This window comes from Mesoplodon densirostris, chromosome 4 (assembly GCF_025265405.1).
Source record: "Mesoplodon densirostris isolate mMesDen1 chromosome 4, mMesDen1 primary haplotype, whole genome shotgun sequence".
NCBI classification, from domain to species: domain Eukaryota; kingdom Metazoa; phylum Chordata; class Mammalia; order Artiodactyla; family Ziphiidae; genus Mesoplodon; species Mesoplodon densirostris.
Genome location: NC_082664.1, coordinates 36,176,999 through 36,198,299, shown reverse-complemented (window position 1 = coordinate 36,198,299; position 21,301 = coordinate 36,176,999). Strand labels below are relative to the sequence as shown.

At 35.1% G+C, this 21,301-nt stretch overlaps 1 protein-coding gene across 3 annotated transcripts in view; it reads left to right on the top strand.

The window, feature by feature from the left end:
* The window catches only part of PALS1 (protein associated with LIN7 1, MAGUK p55 family member), a 106,905-nt gene that overhangs the window by 25,906 nt on the left and 59,698 nt on the right, over window positions 1-21,301 (top strand). For 2 of the 3 annotated variants that reach the window (XM_060095968.1, XM_060095969.1), the window contains exons 2-3: window positions 2,802-2,882; window positions 9,359-9,883. In XM_060095968.1, the coding sequence (XP_059951951.1) occupies window positions 9,517-9,883 (367 nt within the window). In that variant the 5' untranslated portion in view covers window positions 2,802-2,882; window positions 9,359-9,516. The remainder of the gene's footprint in view (window positions 1-2,801; window positions 2,883-9,358; window positions 9,884-21,301) is intronic. The other variant, XM_060095970.1, reaches the window with a different exon arrangement.

Below are 21,301 nucleotides of genomic sequence, written 5' to 3'. Positions count from 1 at the left end.
CAAATAAAAATATGTATTTATTTCTCATATGGAATCAGTGAGTTATATCATAAGTGTATGTTTAACTTTTTAAGAAACTGTCCAACTGACTACCATTTCATGTTCTCACCTGTATTAGGGTTTCAGTTTCTCCACATCCTCTCCAAAGCTTGGTTTTGTCAGTCTTTTAAATTTTAGCCATTTTACTGTGTTTGTAATGGTATTTCAATGTGTTTTTTAACAGCTTTATTGAGTTATAATTCACATACCGTGTACAATTCATCCATTTCAAGTGTACAATTCAGTAACTTTTAGTATATTCAGAACTGTGCGACCATTACCACAATCAATTTTAGAGTCTTTTCATCACCCCTCAAAAGAAACGTGTACCCCCCTTAGCCATAATCCCCCCACCCCACCCCATCAGCTCTAGGCAATCACTAATTTACTTTCTGTCTCTCTAGATTTGCCTATTCTGGATATTTCATAACTGGAATTATACAGTATGTGGTCCTTTGTGACTGGCTTCTTTCAATTCTGTATTTAAAGTTCATCAGTGTTGTAGCATGTATCAGTACTTTCTTTTTATTGCCCAGTAATATTTCATTTTGGATATACAACATTTTATTTATCGGTTGATGGACATTTGGTTTTTTTTCCCACTTTTTGTAGTAATAATGCTGCTGTAAACATTTTTGTACAAGGTTTTTATTTGGACATGTATTTCATTTCTCTTGGTTGTATACCTAGGAGTGGAATTGCTCTGTGTTTAGCCTTTTGAGGAATTGCCAGACTATTTTACAGTGTGGCTGCACCATTTGACATTCCCAACAGAAGTGTATGAGAGTTTCAGTTTCTCCATATCCTTGTCAGCACTTGTCTTTTTGATTCTAGCCATCCTAGTGGGTGTTGTGGTGTCTCATGGTTTTGATTTGCTTTTCTCTGATGGCTAATAATGTTAAATATCTTTTAATGCACCTATTTAATAAAGCCATTTGTATATTTTCTTTGGAGAACTGTCTATTCAGGTCCTCTTCCCATTTTAAAATCAGACTATTTGTCTTTTTATTACAGAGTTGTAAGCATTTGTTACATATTCTACACACAAGTCCCCCATCAGATAAATGATTTGCAAACATTTTCTCCCATTGTGTGCATTGCCTCTTCACTTTCTTGATGGTGTCCTTTGAAGCACAAGGTTTTAAGTTTTGATCATGTCTAATTTATCTATTTTCCTTTTGTTGCTTGTGCTTTTGATGTCCTGTCTTAAGAAACCATTGCATAATCAAAGGTCATGAAGATTTATGCCTGTGTTTTCTTCTAAGAGTTTTGTAGAATTCTTACATGTGTGTTTTTGATTCATTTTGAGTTAATTTTTGTATAAGGTGTGAGGTAAGAGTGCAACCTAATTCTTTTGCATGTGGATGTCTGGATATCTAGTTGTCCTGGCACCATTTAAGAGACGGTTTTTTTCCCATTTAATTGTCTTGGTATCCTTGTTGATAATCAATTGCCTGTAAATGTTAGAGTTTATTTCTGGTCTCTTAATTCCATTCCATAGATTTCTGTCTATCCTTATGCCAGTATCTCATTGTGGTTTTAATTAACATTTTCCCTAATGATTAATGGTGTTGAATATCTTTCCAAATGATTATTTTTTGCCATTTGTATATCTTTGGTGGTCAAATTTCTTGCCTCTTTTTAACAATTGTATTATTTGACTTTCTGAGTTGTAAGAGTATTTATAGTGAATATAAGTATTTTGCAAATATTTCTCCCTTTTTATAGCTTGCCTTTTCATTTTCTTAACAGTATCTTTTAGTGGCATATTCTGGGGTGGCTATTCTGCTACTTTTTCAGTGGATCCTAAAAACCTTGTGGTATCAACAGATCTTTGCAACTGATTGGATAATAAGGCTTGAGGAAGATCTTGGAGATAGTGCTATAATTAATAATAGTAGGGAAGAAGTTGAGGTCTGTTTGGGATATATTGAAGTTGAGATTCTGGTGACATCCTTGTAAAAATGTATTTTCTGTTGCCTCAATCTGAAACCCTTTATTTCTGGATCTTCCCACAACTGACTTTTTTTTTTTTTTTTAATCATTCAAGTCTCAGCTTAACTATCATCTCCTCAAATAGGCCTTCCCTGACCATCTTATCTAATGTTGCCCCTTCCAAACATCACTGTCTATTGTATAACCCTGTTTTACTTTCTTTATAATTCTTTCTCTGAATTGATCTTATTGTGTATTTGCTTTTTATTATCTCTTACCCTATCAGAATGTAATCTCCCATTAGGACAGGATCCTCTTCTCTCTTGGTCTTCAATGTAGCATCAATATTCTCCCCTCTGAATTAACTGTGGTTCTTGTCTGTCAGATTCTTTTTGAATCTTTTTGGATCCTAAACTTCTCGTTTTCTTGGCTTTATGAAACTATTTATAAGGTTTTAAATGGATCCAGAAGTTGTAGTTAAAACAAAGAAAAAAACCAAAAACTGCATTTTTGTTTGAGCCTAACCTAGAGATAAAAAAGTCATTAAAAATAATCTACGAAAGGGTCTTGTGCTTTTTTTAAAAGCTTTTAAACCAGTTATGTTTACCTCTTTCTTATCATTGACTTCAGGTAATTTATATTGATTTTAATTGATGTTCATTAGAGATGGGTGTGTGTACATTTTTATTGCTTTATACTGAGAAATCCTAGTCATCTGAAAACAGAATTGGATGTCATATTGAATTAACTTTTCTCCCCCATTCCCTCCCTCTAAAAGACACTACAGACTTTTACACTTGATTAATTGTCTCTTTTCTGTTTTACAGAGTAAGAAAGTTAGTCTGAGTTCTGTGAAAAATCAGAGAAGAACTAAGGATAGTAGCCAAGGACTTCCCAATTTGCATAATGTAAGTTCTTTTCACTATTCTTGGCCTGAATTTTGTGTTAGCTGACAAAGCTGTTTCTATGGAAACAAATAGTGCAACTTCTTAGAATGTCAGAGGAATGCTGATCACTTAAAATGAGACTTCCCAGCTGCTGGTCAAAGGGCATTACTCCTGGGAGAAGGGGAGGAAGGATGAATTGAAAAAAAAATCTAGAGTTCTAAATGCTAGTGTAGACCGACTGTGTTTATGCATTTGAAGTATATGTTTTACATATCCCTTTGCCTAAAAGTTAGGATACTGATTATATAGAAACTGGTCTTCCTGCTAACAGTTCATGTTTCCCAGCTCTCACACAAATGGGTTTTGTTTCTTGGTGTGGAGTTTTCAGTGGGCCTATATCCCTCAGGCTATTTCAGGCCCCCCAGTCTCAATCATTTGTACTTATTGAAGCTTATTTAGCTTCTTTTTACCCCCTTTTTACCCCCTTCTTCTATATTCAATTCACATAAGCAGAGCCCTTTCTCTCCACTAGTTCAAAGTTAACATTGAAATAGCTTTGGCCTGCGAGCCTGAAAATTCATTTTCTTCTTTTGTGGAATGTGTAAAGAGTTTTGCTTTGTTTTAAAAATGTTTCTTTTTTTTTTTTTTTTTTCCATGGCGGTGTAGGTATAAGCTGGGACTTTGATTAGGATTTGAAATGTGGGCCTTTGAGGCATTTTTAAAACAATTTATTTATAATTAGAGGATTGAGATGAGAGGAATACTCTTAGGGCCAGCAGCTTGTAACTACATTATCTGCATAAGTCAGTCTTTTATTTACATATAAGGAGGTAATTCTCTAGTTCAGTCATTTACCAGCCTCCACATTGTCAAACAAAGGACTGTAGGGGTTTTTTTTCCTTTTTTTTTCCCCCCGAGAGTGACAGAATAATTCCTTTGGACTGGTTCTCTTTCATTGTTTATTGTTATGTGATGACTACATAAATGAGCTAGAATATTCATGGTTTGCCTGTTTAAAAATTATAATGATCTTTAACGCTAAAACTGTGGGACACAGCATAATGTTTCTTTGATTCTGGAAGAATCTGTCATGGACCTCATGAATTAACTTGTGAGCATTATGAAGTCTTTTGGAGTGTTGGTATGGTGAGATCATTATCTAACTGGGGTGATCTGGAAAAAATTCTTGAAGAAATAGTGATTTGTGGTAGATCTTGAAAGCAGAAGATGAAAGGAGAAGCAGTTCTTATTTCTTAGTTCGTAAGACATTTGGGCAGGAAGATAAAGATATGGGATAGGCAGGCACAAATGAGGAAGCTAACTTAGAAGGCTTGTACAGGAAAGTAGTAAAGGATACAGTTAGAAAGTTTGGATTTACCTTGTGAGTTTGGACTCTATTCTCTAGGCAATATGAAAGCCATCAGATGTTCTGAACACAGGAGTAATTTGCTCATATGGTTAATTAGGCGTTAATCCCTTAACTAGTTATCAGGGCTATAGAGATCAATAAGACAGATCCTTGCTGATTAGATCATTTACCTGAAGATCATTTACCTGACGTATAATCACCTTGAAATTGTGTCTAAAACTAAGCCGTAATGCCCTTTGATTTATCTCCCCTTCTATCTAATTCTCCTTCTCTTGAATTTTCCACCTTAGTTAATGACACTGCTGTCCACCTAGTGACCCAAAGATAGTGGCCATGAAGTCACACTGCCTGGGTTCATATTCTGAAGCCTCCAGTTTGCTTGCTCTTATACTAGGCAGTGTCACGGATCCAGAGATGGGTCGGCATGGTTCCTGACTTCCAAGCGTTTCTAGTCTGGTGGGGCAGACAGGCAGAGATACAAATAGCTGTAGTCGAGTTTGATCAGAGATGTGATAGGGATTGTGGGATTTCAGAGGAGGCACATATCCAGTTTGGGAAATTATGGAAATCCAGAGGAGATTGTATTTGAGCTGAGACTTAAAAGGAAAATAGGCAAGGATTAGATCCTAGGCAGTTTGGTTCTGGAGCCTGTACTCTTAAACATTGTGCGGTCTTAGGTAACTGGGAAGATACATTGATTAGAATTGAGAATGGAGGAAAAGGATCAAGGAGAATAGAGGGGATTAAAGGGAAATATGAGTTTAATTATGGACACATTAATTTCTAGATCTCTGTGAGACATTTTGGTAGATAAACTAGTGGGCAGGGATCCTGTCTCTGTAGCCCCAGTACCTAGCCAGGGGTAAGTGCTCAACTAAATTTATGTTCAGATCACCGCTTTTTCTAAATCTTTGATGGCTTTCTTACTGCCTTGAGATTAAGGACTTATATTTAAGACCTTTCATAAGTTGGACCCAGTCAAATTTTCTAGCCAGTATTCTCTTATACAAACTGACTGCTATAGTTCAACTAGCTTTGTTTGTACTTTTTCCATACCTTTAATTTTTTGTCTTTAGTTCATATGGCCTCTTTCTTTTTCCTTCATCCTGTCTTCAAGACCTACTTCAATCCCCATTCCTCATTTATAAAACAAGCATATTTGGACCTACTTTTAGAGTTTTAGTGAGGATTAAATGAGTGAATACTGTGTGAAGTGCTTGCAGTAGTGTCTGGCATAGAATTATGAGCTCAGTAAATGTAGTTTTTGTTAGTACTACTACTACTACTACTACTACTTCTACTGTTACTACTTCCTTCTCTTCTTTTTGCCCTGCTATATGAAATATAGACACTAAGTTTTAGGAATTCTGTAACCTACATGCTTTTTTAATATAACTTTTCTTCATTCTCACTATCTTAAATTAGTTCAGGACCCCATTTCTTTCTTTCTTTCTTCCTTCCTTCCTTCCTTTCCTTTCCTTTCCTTTCCTTCTTTTCTTTTCTTTTCTTTTCTTTTCTTTTCTTTTCTTTTCTTTTCTTTTCTTTTCTTTCTTCTGCATTGGATCTTTGTTGCTGCATGCTGGTTTTCTCTAGTTGCGGCGAGCAGGGGCTACTCTTCCTTGTGGTGCACGGGCTTCTCACTGTGGTGGCTTCTGCTGTGGAGCACAGGCTCTAGGCACATGGGCTTCAGTAGCTGTGGCATGTGAGCTCAGTAGTTGTGGCTTATGGGCTCTAGAGCGCAGGCTCAGTAGTGTGGTGCATGTGCTTAGTTGCTCCACGGCCTGTGGGATCTTCCCAGACCAGGGCTCGAACCCTTGTCCCCTGCATTGGCAGGCGGATTCTCAACCACTGTGCCACCAGGGAAGCCCAGGACCCCCATTTCTTACAGTTGCCCTCAAACTGGTCTCATTGCCACCCTTCAGTCTATCCTCTAGTCTTCTACCAGAGTGATATTTCTCTAAAAGTGAGTGTGATCATGTTAGTCCCTGCTTTAAATCCTATGATGATTCTTACTACTTTCAGGATAAAGGTCAAAGTTTTTATCTGTTACTCTTCTCCATCTGGCCCCCTGCTTGCCTTTCTAGTTTTATCATTATCCATGTATGACATGCTCCCATTGTCCCATCCAGCCATTTTGCATTCCGTTCTACTTTATGCAAGTGCCATATTCTCATGCTCTTCTTTCCTTTTGGTCTTGTGTTTCCCTCTGCCTGGAACAGACTGTTCTATCTGGCTAATTTTTAGTTGTTTTTTGAAATGCTGCTGGAAGAAGTGTGTCCTTATGTCTTGAGGGTTTGCTATGACTATCACAGACTAAATTTTAGAGCCCATCATCTGAATTTATAACATTTCTAAGTTCAGTTGAACAAATACTTAATGGACATTTCCTATATGACATGTATTGTGTTAAGTACAGGGAAGGTATAAAAATAAGACACGAATGACCCATTTTTAACAAATTTAGAATCTAATGTGGAGAAATCAACTGGGAAGAATAATCATTCATTTTCTTTGCTGTCTCTCCCAGTGGACTATGAACATTCTAAGGGAGATGACCAAAATGGAGATTTAAGTGAATTAATATCAGGTTGCAGAAATTTTTCTGAGGGTAAAAGACTAGATCCAGATAGACAAGCATGATTATAGTCCAAGCATGAGAACTCTGACTGAGATCACCTGGCCTAGTTTCTCTTGTGTGATTGTAATTTCCACCTCCATGATTTAGTACAGTGAATATGGACACAATCTTATAATTTTTAAGCTAAGTTTTAATTTCAGATCATAATTTTTGTAGACTAGCATATATATAAATAAAAAATACTCATGATTAAATTTGATTTTTAATATCCCATAAATGTAGTAAGTAGAGAAAGTTGAGAGTTTTAATTTTCTGGAAGTACATATACTCCTAAATTTTTAAAATTAAAATTAAACATAGCACTACAGTAACTCCTACATAAATTTCTGCTTACTTGTAATGAAAATATTAAATAAGATAAATTTGCATTTGCATATAATCAGTATTACAAAACAAGAATTATCTAACATAATTTTTTTAATATATAAATTTATTTATTTGTTTTATTTTTGGCTGTGTTATGTTTTCGTTGCTGCACACGGGCTTTCTCTGGTTGCAGCGAGCGGGGGCTACTCTTTGTTGCGGTGCACCGGCTTCTCACTGTGTGGCTTCTCTTGTTGCGGAGCACGGGCTCTAGGCTTGTGAACTTCAGTAGTTGCAGCACGCGGGCTCAGTAGTTGTGGCTCGTGGGCTCTAGAGCGCAGACTCAGTAGTTGTGGCACGCTGGCTTAGTTGCTCCGTAGGCATGTGGGATCTTCCCAGACCAGGGCTCGAACCTGTGTCCCCTGAGTTGGCAGGCGGATTCTTAACCACTGCGCCACCAGGGAAGTCCCTATCTAACATAATTCTAATAGCTCTCGTTTTAATGAAAAAGAAGGCAATTTAATGATAAATAAGGTATTTCTATGTAGATCGCATAATTATAAAAAAAACAGAGAGCTATAATTTGGATGGAAGACAGAAAAATCTACCAAAATTCTTGTGAAAATGTAATTCTAGTGGCTCATGTAGCTTGCATCTATTTTCCTGATTATTGGTCTAGTGGTTTTCCTGGTAGTCTAGGTGGGTTTATGTTAAGCAGTCTGTGACAAGATGTTTGCTTGAGAGAAGATTGGCTGGCATTAGGAATATTGTCTGAAAACTCAGCTTTTGCTTAGTTGGCATGTTCTCTAACCAGCCTATTAACTGGAGTGCTACTCAACTCAAGGAGGTAGTAGGTTTATTATTGTAAATATTTTTAAAGTCTTGAGCAAAAGAAGACTAATTAGATTTAATGTGTGGGTTTGCACATGTATAAACAGTCTGCCTATTTATGCCCAAGAAATGGCTTGATGAAAAGCCATTGTCATCCAGTAAAATATTTTTCTTGTCTAAAATATGTTGAAGGATTTTTAAAATAGGAGAATCAAATTAATATTAAGAATTAATATAAGTATAAATAGTTTTTAGTTCTAAAACTTTATCTCATTTAAAACTCAGAACAGGGGACTTCCCTGGTGGTCTGGTCGTTAAGACTTCGCCTTCCAATGTAGGGGGTGTGGGTTCAATCCCTGGTTGAAGAGCTAAGATCCCACATGCCTCGCGACCAAAAACCAAAACATAAAACAAGCAATATTGTAACAAATTCAATAAAAGACTTTAAAAATGGTCCACATCAAAAAAATCTTAAAAAAAAAAAAACTCAGAACAATTCTATGAATAGATTTTCCAAAGGAATCTAAGGTTCAGAGAAAGAAACTAGTCTTAAATCATAAAGCTAGAGGAAGTAGCAGAGCCAGAATTAAAATTCAGTCTTCTGGTCTCCAAGTCCAATATGTTCTTGTTTGCTGTATAGTGCGACTTTAAAACATTTTTGAGTGGTAACAGATACTGCCGTTTTCTCTAAATGAATCCTCGTAAAGAATTAACCCTAATTCTTTTTTTACTGCCACCAGTTATAAAGACTGATAACTGACATAGTCTTTTTCTCACTTAAGGTAGTTTTATCCTGTAGATGCCTTAGCTGCTAATTAAAATTTCTTTTACATTGAGTATCTTCTTCATCTCATAAACTCCTAAAAGTGAATTGTCTCTCACAGTGCTGCCTTTATGTCGAGTCAACAACATGGCTTGCTGTATGCCAGTTTCTTTAGCAGTTAACTAGGAAGGGATTTCAATCTCATGTATATTAATTGAGCATAAAGGATTATGTTGAGACAACTGTAAAGATGATTAAAATACCTTTACACTTTAAATATCTCATTCTCTACTAAACTAGTAGCCAGAACCTTCTTATTTTCTTGCCGTGCTAAACTTTCTAATACATCATTTTTCTTAGCTGTAAAATTAAACAGTATACTTGAGAGGGTACTTTTTTTTTCTTGAAACACCTTGTTTTCCTCAGATCTATAAAATGAAGGGAAAATATTTAATCTATATAGCAAGATAATATTATATACTTATGAGATATTTTCTATATTATGTAGAGATAGAGATTGGAAGTGGACTATGTAAAAAAATCTACTTTTATATTGTAATTCTTATACTTTTTTTCCCCATCTTTCCCCTTAGATTTCCTTCATGGAGACATTTTCATAGCATTATTATGTGATGTGAGAAGTTTTTTTTTTTTTTTTGAAGTAACATGGATTTTATACTACAGAATCAAGAGATTGGCTTTATAGGAAAAATTGAATTATAAAAAGTGGTACGGGTTTTTATAGATAACCATGACAACATCCCATATGAATGGGCATGTTACTGAGGAATCAGACAACGAAGTAAAAAATGTTGATCTTGCATCACCAGAGGAACATCAGAAGCACCGAGAGATGGCTGTTGACTGCCCTGGAGATTTGGGCACCAGGATGATGCCAGTACGTCGAAGTGCACAGTTGGAACGTATTCGACAACAACAGGAGGACATGAGGCGTAGGCGAGAAGAAGAAGGGAAAAAACAAGAACTTGACCTTAATTCTTCCATGAGACTTAAGAAACTAGCCCAAATTCCTCCAAAAACTGGAATAGATAACCCTATATTTGATACAGAGGAAGGAATTATCTTAGAAAGTCCTCATTATGCTGTGAAAATATTAGGTAAGTAAAAACAGTAGAATAATAGAAAATGTTTTGCTTTTGTTTCTCTTGCCTTAACATAAATGTGTATAGGAAGGAGGAGGGATATAAGAGAATGTAAGTAATAACAATTTGAATTCAGACCAAGATCACTTCCTTTCTCGGAGAGGCTATATGACCATTGTTTACTGTTAGCCATGTAGAGCTAAAGCACATATCCTAAATGTTCAGTCACTACAACATAATTTTTATATCTAATCTTTGAATTAAAAATTTCTGTATGAGGCCTAACTTTTAAAGCCTTGAAATTCACGTTTTATTTCAAACTCAAACTTTTATATCAAAATTACTGAAAAGTAGTTTTCAGATTTTGAATTTCTGATTTCCTTAAGGTTAGTAAAATAGTAATAAAATTAATATATGTAGCTTAACATTGATTTGATTTTCTTTAATTAATGGCTGTTAACGAGAAGAACTGGTGCTATTCCTATGGCATAATACACATAAAACATGGCTTAAAAGTCCCTATACTAGGGCCTCCCTGGTGGCGCAAGTGGTTGAGAGTCCGCCTGCCGATGCAGGGGATACGGGTTCGTGCCCCGGTCTGGGAGGATCCCATATGCCGCGGAGCGGCTGGGCCCGTGAGCCATGGCCGCTGAGCCTGCGCGTCCGGAGCGTGCGCGTCCGGAGCCTGTGCTCCGCAACGGGGGAGGCCACAACAGTGAGAGGCCCGCATACCGCAAAAAAAAAAAAAAAAAAAAAAAAAGTCCCTATACTAACTATTCCCAAATTTCATTTTGTGAAGAAAACAAAAAAACTAGTACCATGAGATATTAATAGATATAAATAAAAAAGAATTCTGTGATCAAATGAATTTTGAGAACACTGGGTTAAATAAGTTAAACAGCTTCTTATTACAGTACTTCTTGTAGCCTTTAGAATCTAATAGGCATTATGAATCTGTAAGAGAAATTGATGTCAAATGTGTGTTTCCAAACTTAAAATATTTCATAATTGAACTTACTGCCCTCTCTTCCTACACACACACAGGAGAGATTCCTGAACTAGTGTCAGTGGTATACATTAACTTGTGTTCCCTTAAAACCAGGCTAACTAAAAGGAAGTATTTTATTTCTTAGTGGTTTATTATTTATAGATGTGAAAAGAGAGACACCTCACTTTTCTATGGAAGGAGAGGGTTTTCGTTGTTGTTTTGCCATTTATTTAAGTGTCTATTGAATCCTGTACTAGATGCTGTAGCAAACAGCTTTCTGTTTAGTACCCACAGTAGTCCTGTTAACAGGACTCTGTAATATCCATTACAGAAAAAGAAATTGAACCTCAGTTAAATCACTTGTGTAAGACTCCATGCTAAGTGGTAGGGCCAAGTTTGAATTTGCCTAATCTGGATATGCAGTTGATGTACTGCAAAGAACAGAGGGTTTGAGTGGAGACTGATATCCAGCCTGCTCTTCACTCACTAGACCAGAGCTTTGGCTACCAAGAGTGGAACACCTTTTTCTGATTTACTCAAAGGTACCATATGTACTCTCTCTCTGTATATAGTATACCATATATATTAAATCTATATATATAAAGGTACCATATATACTATATATGGTATATACACCACACATACTAAATCTAGTCTAGAACAGTTTCTACTTTATCACAACATCTGCTTCTTTTCTTTGCTATACATTTACTAAGGATCCACATTTCTTGACAGAAAGCAGTATGCACAGTTCTCTGTGACTTAAGAAATAGGTATGTTCAGTCATAGTGAAGTCTGCTAAATGCCTTCAGATGAAAGGCATTATAGTGAAAACAGAAAGATGACATATTTTTTAAAATACATTTATGTGAAGGAATTTTATGCTCTTTTTTCCTAAGAGTTTTGTTAGAGTAAAATTATTTCATTCCCAATTGCCTCTTATTGGCCTTCATCTCCTACCACTCCATTATTTTTTATTAAAATATTCTGTAAATATGCTCTGTGACTTGGAGAAAGCTTACATTGTAACATATCCAACCCAAGCCTGGATTGAGTCTTCTGGGTTTCTGTTTAAATTTCTTTAAGATTAATGTATTTGTCCATTTGCTTTAATTGTATGAGGCATAAAAGTCCATCTAATAGACAATATTCATGTAATTTCCATGAGGAAACAAATACAGCTTAAGCCAGATTCACTTAGGGAATTTTTATTTATTTTTTTACCTAACCACAGAAAATTGAAGACCATTTCTCTTAAATTTTTTGCTTTTTCCTATTTCTTTTTTTATGCTGCTTGGTTAATTTTTCTACAACTATAGATTAAAGCACAGATATATTTTCTTCCAACTTGCAATCCAGTGTGGTTTTAAAAATTATCTTTGTGCAATCTTTGAATGTAAGGCTGTTTAACATATTTTATTTTAAAGTAATTTGAAATGTAGTACCAGGTACTGTAAGTCATTTCTTGGTTAGGAGAATATTTCATATTTTGAGAAATAAGTGATAGATTTAATTTTAATACACTCAACACAAATGTGTTAAGTGTAGGAAACATGAAAAGTTATCGTAAGTTATAAGGTTGTTATTGTCAGTCAAATCTTCAGTTTTTGGATATACTCAGTTTTACGTTTTCATTTTAAAATGAAGTATATTAGCTTTGTATCAGACATTTTTTTTTCCTGTTTATAATTTGCTAACACATCAGACTACAACAGTACTCCCTTAAAGTTGTATGAGTCTCCCTGCCAGTGTTTTGATTAATACACACATGCCAGGAGACAACTTCTCAGCCTTTTTCACAGCCAGAAACAGCAACCCTGTTTTAAATGAGGGAAGGATGGGGCAACTGATTTATTTCTTTGAGAGGGAGCCTTCAGTTTCCAAATGATACATCATCATTTATCTGTGAGTAGAGGAAATTCTCCTTAAAGAATTGAAAATGTGATTGGAAAGGTTAGATTCCTTAATTATCTGGGTGGTGGTTTTTAATGAACGTATTTATAAATTCGGCACTGTATAATAATAAAAATGCAGGGATGGAATTAATAGAAAATATTCAGAAAGGATAAACTGAATTTTCTTATTTAAAAGCAGTTAGAATCTTATTGAAAATTAGAAAATAGTGATGTGGAAATTTCAAATGAATAATTAATATTAGTAGTATAAATTATAAGAATTTTGATATATTAGGGAGGCTTTCCGTAAAATTGGCACGAGTTATTCAAACTTGCTTTGCTACAAATACAATATTATTGTCTTGTTCTCTTTCATAAGTAAAGCAAGCTACCTTGTTAGAAAAATTCTGAGAAAAGAGCAGAATGCAGGTAAGATGAGGTAGAGTAGGATCATCTTCAGATGTCTTTAGATTATAGATTTCACTGTTTGATTGATTTTTATAGTCAAAGATAAGTCATTTGGGGCCAGGATTGTGGACAAGTAAATATAGTAGACAGAATATTTAAAGGGAATAAACTAGGAAACATTGCTATCTATCATGGATGTCACTGTATGATTATCACACTTTTGAAGAGACCTTAGGAAAGGCATACACACCCACCCATCACACAACCATGGTGAGCTCTCTGTTTTGTGGCTAATAAGGAGATTCTTGAAATTTGTGATTAGGGGCTTTCTGATTTACACCAGCTGCTACTAGTGTTAAGAAAAAAGAAAAAATTAAAAAGACACACCAAGGGGAAGAAAACTAGGATGAATAAAATATTTTTGTAATATTAATGATACCATGTTTCAGTCTTTATTAGTATCTACATATTTTTTGCCAGGTGTCTCTGAATATTCAGACTTTTAAGTCAAGAGTATTCTTGTGTTTGATGTTATAAAATAAAATATTTCTTCCACATTTGTTTCTGATGTTATTTGACTTTCGATTGACCATGGGAAATGCTGGAATTTTGCTGGATTGTGATAAACTTTTTTTAAGATTGGCTTTTAAAATAAAGTTTATTTAAAGGCAACAAACAAAATTCCAGTGCCAATAAACCTTGAGTTCATACATTTCTGAGAAGTTAGTTATTCTTGCTATTAAATTTTTGCTCAACTGCTATAGATATTTCCAAACTTTATTAGCCATTCTTTGAGAAATTTTTTTTTTCTGGAAGTGAAATGATTAGACCTATTGGTATTATGTTTAATGTTTAAAATGTTGGGACATTTGACGATTTTTTGATTTGTTCAGATTGCTAAAATTAGAACTAACCTAAAATAAAGATTAAAAATTCATTAGAATATGTGTATAGTCATGTAATGTTTGGTTATTAAATATGCATAATGCTACTGAAAAATAATTAACTGCTATACCATTTAGTCTTTGACACAATGTGTCAAAACTTCATTCCACCTATTAAGTATTAATAGGTTTTAACTTTTTCCCCTTGCAAAGACTTGCATCATTATATGTTCAGAAATGCATGATATCATTGCATATTGGTACGGGGATGCCTGGAGTCAAATGTAGAGTTTAAATACTTCTTACCTTCACTTGCTATTGACCTTTGACAAGTTACTTAAGTTTCCTGAGCCTCAGTTTCTGTATTTTCTTGAGGACCAAGTGAAAACACATAAACATGTTGCACATTGTAAGTTTGACTAAAATTTAACTTTTGTAAGCTACCAGAAGCTACCAGAGATCATCTAACCTTTTAGTGCATGAAATTAGTTTGTGAATCTTAACCAGTAATTTTTTATTTCATTTTTTAAAACAACAGCTTTACTATACCATAAAATTCACTCTTTTAAAGTGTACAATTCATGAGTTTTTAGTACATTCACAAGATTGTGCAGCCATCACCATTATGTAGAGTGTTTCCATTACCTCAAAAAGAAACTCTGGACCCATAAGCATTCACTCTCTATTCTCTCCTCCCCCTAACTCCTGACCACCCTAATCTACTTTCTGTGTATTTGTTTATTTGGGACATTTCATCAAACTGAATCATACAGTATGTAGCTTTTTGTGACTGGTTTCTTTTCACATAGCATAATGTCTTCAGGGTTCATCTGTGTTGTAGTATGAACCATTACTTCATTCCTTTTTATGGCTGAATAATATTCCACTGTATGGAAATACCATGTTTTGTTTATCCATTCATCTGTTGGTGGAATGTTTGGGTTGTTTCTACCTTTTAGCTATTGTGAATAGTGCTGTTACAAATATTCACATATAATTTTTTGTTTAAACATCTGTTTTCAATTCTTTGGAGTATATACCTAGGAGTGGAATTGCTGGATCAAATGGTAATTGTGTTTTAACTTATTGAGGAACTGCCATATTTTCCCCAGTACCTGCACTATTTTACCTTTTCATCAGCAGCATGAGAGGGTTACAGTTTCTCTACATTCTTGCTTCTATTTGTTATTATATCAATACGTCTTTTTAATTTTAGCCATCCTATCAACCAGTAATTTTTTTAAGAACTAGAAAAAAATAGAAGATATTAAGGTATATTATATTGCATGTAAGTATTTATAAATTTTTATTTCAAATAGGAATGTATATACTGGGTTGAGAAATTAAAAAATATACAATTTTAATGGATCACTAACGAAAGTTTGAGAAATAATATCCAAGTCAAACCCACTCATTTTATAGAAAGGCCCAGAGACTTGAGATGGATTTTCCAGTGATATATATTGCAGCTAATAAGTGATCCAAGTCATAACTAGGACCCAGGTATTCTGCCTTCAAATTTGGGTCTTTTTCTTGCTCACCAAACACATTTCAGTTTTGTCCAGAGAAAAATCATGAAGCTTTTGTACTTGATTGAATACTAGTCATTTCAATGATATTTTTCCATTGTCTTATATTTAGGGCTAAGGTTTTTGCTCTGCCATCTCTCTCAACTATCTTTGCTTGTATGCTTGTCTAGAATTCCTTTTTAATTTGTAACCCAATTTTTTAATGATTAATTACTGTTCAGGGTGTTTCATGAGCTTCTCGTTATTTTTAATAAATGCACTTTAACCTAGTCCACTGAAAACCAAAGCTCAGAGATCTGAATTTTATGTCCTTAAATTTAAAAAGAAAAAAAGAAAAAGGAAAGGCAACCTATCCCTACTTAAGCAAAGATTTCCTAAATGAACGTTCGAATTTCGATTCAGTGGATAGATGTACTGGAAACTGGTATAATCTCCTCATACTCAATACTATTAAGTTCCTCATCTGAATAGTCAATTTGACTGTACAGTTTAGGGGAAAAGAAGAAATCTTCAAAAGTTTTCAGGAAAAAGTCATGAAGTTGGTTGAAATACAGAAATTTCTGAGGATAGGTTAAAAGAATTGGTATCATTTAAACAATGAAATGGAAGAATATTAATGCTAGAATAGATATGTAGAAACTGTTTTCATGTGGGGTAAATGATAGCAGTAAGTGAAAATAACAAAGCTAATCCAAGGTAGATGGTTATCTCCATTGCTTTGAAAGATCTCCAGAAATGGAGATTCCTTAGCTTCCTTGAGTAATTTTATTGTTTACCCTTACTGCCAAACAATTCTCCAGTGTCTTGGGTGTTTGAAGATAGAATTTTCAGATAGAGCAACTCTTGGTGATTGCTTTCTGTTGCCCATTTTAGAGTCTTCATTCTTTTATATTTTAGGCAGCCAGGAGAGGGCCAAGGGGAGAGGAGAGTGTTTGGGGGTGGATTTGTGGGCTTATGTGTGTGTTTGTATTTATCTGATTAATTGTATCCCAAAGCCAAATGTAAGTGATTTTTCTTGCTTTTAGATAATATGTCCTCTCTTTTAACATAAATAATCAAGATTTAGCTGTTGTATGAAACGTTAGAGGAGATGGGAAACTTAAAACAATGTCTACTGAACATCAAATAAGAGGAAATAGATCAAACTGCAGGACAAGGCATTTGAACTAGATATAAAGGACTTTTGCTTCTAGGGAAGTTGCTACAGACTAGAAGTTTATCACCAAAGCCAGATTTGCCATGCCTGCCTTTGCCTTCCCCTCAGCAGTGTCCGTCCGCATTTCTGTCTTCCCTCCATCCTGCCTTGTTCTGGGTACTGCTCTTCCTCAGGAACCCCTTCTTTGTTCACTCCCCACTCTACACCTGTGTCATTCTTTCTTGGTAGCCCTGTGTTCTTTATTTTTCTCTCTACTTCTCTGTCCATGTGGTTCTTTTTCCTTGTGCCTGTTGTGTCTCTGTGTATGGGAATGGGGAAGGGAGCCTCTGATCTCCGTACATGGGGAGTCTGTTCTCTCTATAGTCTGTCCTCTCTTTGTTGTCTATCTTCATCATTATTATAGAAGAGGGTACATATTTGACAGGATGGATTTAGCTGCATCGGATTAGATTTTTCAAATTTCCTCTGGAATTGCACAGAATTTCAAAGAACTTAGGTGGTTTTCGTTTAAGTAGCATGTAATCTAATTACTACATAATACAATGGAACATTTCTTATGTGTAGAAAATTTGCTGCTTTGCATAATATGTATTTGTAAAATGCTTTTAAAGATATACCACATAGAAACAAAGTTTTTTTTTTTTTTTTTTTTTTTTTTTTGCGGTATGCGGGCCTCTCACTGTTGTGGCCTCCCCCGTTGCGGAGCACAGGCTCCGGACGCGCAGGCTCCGGACGCGCAGGCTCAGCGGCCATGGCTCACGGGCCCAGCCGCTCCGCGGCATATGGGATCCTCCCAGACCGGGGCACGAACCCGTATCCCCTGCATCGGCAGGCGGACTCTCAACCACTTGCGCCACCAGGGAGGCCCAAAACAAAGTTTTTTAAACCTATAACAAAATACCTTTTGAAATTAAGAATTTTTATATGAAACTAAAATGAACGTGTGTCAGAATGAGAATCCCAGAGTTGATATTGCCAACAATTATTTTTCATTATGACATCATACTTAATACCAAAGAAGAGACCTTTTGTCAGAATTCCATTCAGAATTTTCCAATAAAATTTATCATAATCAGTATTTTAAGACTAATGCAATAGATATTTTTTGCTTTCTCTGTGACCTTAAAACTTTATTGGTCAGAGGCAGCATCATTTTTAATTTCCATTAAATTGATAAAAACCCTCTGATGAAATTCATGTCTTTATAAATAAGTTTATATCGTTTAGTGTTTCATATTTCCTTTTACGTATTTATTTGTTTCAGCTACATATGGTTTAATCCATATCTTCTTGTCAAGCTATATATTTATATTTAATGAAGTCTTAAAAACTCTGTCTGGTAACTTAATCTGTTCTCTTTGTTCATTAAACATTTGCCATGGAAACATATTTGAACCTGAAGCATGAGAGTACTTGGGGAGCTTTCCTGCCTAAGAATGCTATCTGGAAAATTTCCCAGCTAAATTGGCCATGAAAGCAGATATGGAATTTATCTGAAAACTGCCCATTTAAATCATAAGTTATCAATTTTGCTGAACTGCTTAGTTACCCAGGCTAGTGCTACACTATCAAAGATATTTTTACAATATTTCTCAAAAAGATACATAGCCTCTACATTCACAACAACTGCAGTTTTGGTTTCTTTGGCTGAACTTTCACAGTGTACTGCCTGGCATACTATTGTGATGTTAGAGTTGAAATAAAATACTCTGAGAAAATATTTGAAGCATAAGACACTTGGTTAAAATAGCAGAAATAAAATGCAACAGTATTATAAAAGTAGCATTTGGAGGGTGTATTATATATGTGAACATGTACAAACACAGTTAACTAGAGGAAATTCTTCCTACAGGTACATGGTAAAATAGAATGTGTAAGCTCCTCTAAATACTAGTCAGTGTACATTGCATGCTGCTATATTGGGCAGAAAGACACTTCAGGACAGCTTTTCTAAAGCAGATAAATGACATGTCACAATCAAGCCCTAAAATCTAAAAAAAGAAAAAAAATTATCTTTTTTTAAGCCCTTGGTATGGCAGAAAAAGCACTGCCTTAGAAGTTCAAAAAGATTCTTCACCCAGGTGCCATTTTTCTGTATGACTTCATTCTCTCCATCTGTAGAGATTTGCTCTGAACTATGTATGTCTCAGGTTTTGGTGGGTTTTTTTAAATTGGGAAAAGTTTCTCAGATTTTATGAGGATTAAATAAAATAATATATATGTATATGTGCCTGTAATACAGATATTGTTCTATGTCTTTCTATTCAGTATTGGCAGTGACCAGTGTGTAATTCAGGCCAAATACATATTTGTAGTTTTTCAACTACAAATAACGGGTTAGTGATATTTCATTGTGAAAGCTGAGCTTAAGTGCAAATGATCTCAATTTAGTCTGGCAACATTGATTAATGCAATAAGTCTGGAGATAACTCCTAAAAAAAGATAATTTCAGTGAAAACAGTTTTTACTAATTAAACAACAGAAATGTGAATAGGACTTCATAGAGGTTAGTGAATTTGTAAAGGATGACAATTAAGAAGCTTAAATTGGTCTTGATGCTAACCTACAAAATTTGAACCTTAAGCCCAGTTAAAGTTGTTATTTCTGGCACTTGGCATGGTCCTTAAGTTCTCCTGATAGCCTTTACTTAAGTAGATAGGTACTAAGTCAACAGCCTCTTTGGGCTCAGTTGTATTGTTCTTCTGCTTTCAGCCTTCCTATTCCTATAGATCTTATCTTGGTGCCTGATCTCCTGAGAGAAAAACATTTCCAGTTTGACCCTGAGATTTTTTTTTCTTTTCTGGATTTTAAACTGTCCCGGATGGTCTTTATGTCTTTAGAATTCCTCAGTATGAACACAATATGAAAAAATTGACCAGATTTACTTTTTCTCTGGAACCTGTATTCCTTACCTAACTTCCTATCAACACGAGAAGCCTACTGATTTCTTAGAATTTTTTTTTCTTTTTTTTTTTTTGGCTGCGTTGGGTCTTCATTGCTGCACGTGGGCGTTTTCTAGTTGCAGCGAGCGAGGCCTACTCTTCCTTGTGGTGTGCGGGCTTCTCATTGGGTGGCTTCTCTTGATGCGGAGCACAGGCTCTAGGCGTGCAGGCTTCAGTAGTTGTGGCACACGGGCTCAGTAGTTGTGGCTCGTGGGCTCTAGAGCGCAGGCTGAGTAGTTGTGGTGCAGGGGCTTAGTTGCTCCGCGGCATGTGGGATCTTCCCGGACCAGGGCTCGAACTTGTGCCCCCAGCATTGGCAGGTGGATTCTTAACCACTGCACCACCTGGGGAGCCCCTCTTAGAGCTTTAAAGCAATCATCTCTTTTGGATTAACCACAAAATTTCCTGTTGCCTGTCTGTGCTGCATCTCAGCTGTTAACTGATCTCGTGAAATAAGGCCATTGATCTCCAGTTTTATCTCTCATTAAGCCATCCCTAGTTTGGATTACCCTACCTTTCTTTTCCTATTTCCTTGCTGGCTTATGACTACAGTGTTTTATTTGTGCATAAAATACTCTAAAAATGAAAATTATATGCTGTGTTTACTACGGAAGTAAGAGAGGGCAACAAAAGGAAATACTGAATAGTTGCAAAGGAGGAACTAGAATAACTAAAGCAGACACAAAAATTCAATATAGCAATCAAGGTTATTTAGTATAGAAGAAAATAGGTGTGAGTGCTTTAGTTATTCCCAAGTATATCATGTCTTAAAATATTACAATAACTGCTGTTAATAAAGCCTGTAAGTCATTGGTTCTTAACCAGAAGGGTACACAGTCAACTTTAAAATATACATGTATATATATATATATATATATATATATATATATATATATACATATATATAAAAAATTAAGACACAGGAGATTCTGATTGTGTTTGAGGTAGAACTCAGGACATAAATATCTTTGTAAATTTCCTTAGTGATTCTCATAAATATCCTTGATTAAAAACCATTGTTCTGATATAGCAAGAAAATTTATTTAGTACATTCTGCTTAAGACTGCAGGGATATTTATATAATCTCTGTAATTCTAGTCATTAAGGAAAAGAATCTAGTAGAAAAATGGTCAAAAGATAAGGAGAAAATCAATGAAAGAAGAAATATAAATGACTGTTAACCTTGTGAAAATACATTAAATGTCACTACTAGACAAAGAAATACATGTTTTCCTAACCAGATCACCAAAAGTGAAAAATTTGGGCTGTTTGTAGAAACAGGCACTCAGGTTCTTTGGTGGTAGGAGTATGAGTTAGTACAAATCTGTAGGGCAGTTTGGCAATATGTATCAGAGTTTTAAATGTTTTTATTATTTGATAAATAATTTTATCCTAAGAATTTATTCTAAAGACATTGGAAAATATCAGATTACAAAACAACATTTAAAATGTGACCTCTATGGTTAAGATCAGCATTTTTTACAAGTCTGAAAGGCTATATATGTATAGTATAACAAAATAATACCAGTAGTTATAGCTGAGAGGTATGACTACAGATAAAAAAAATTTTTTTTAATGTCAGTATTTTAGTGTCTGTGGGTGGCTTTGGTACACAGAGATTATGTAGAAGT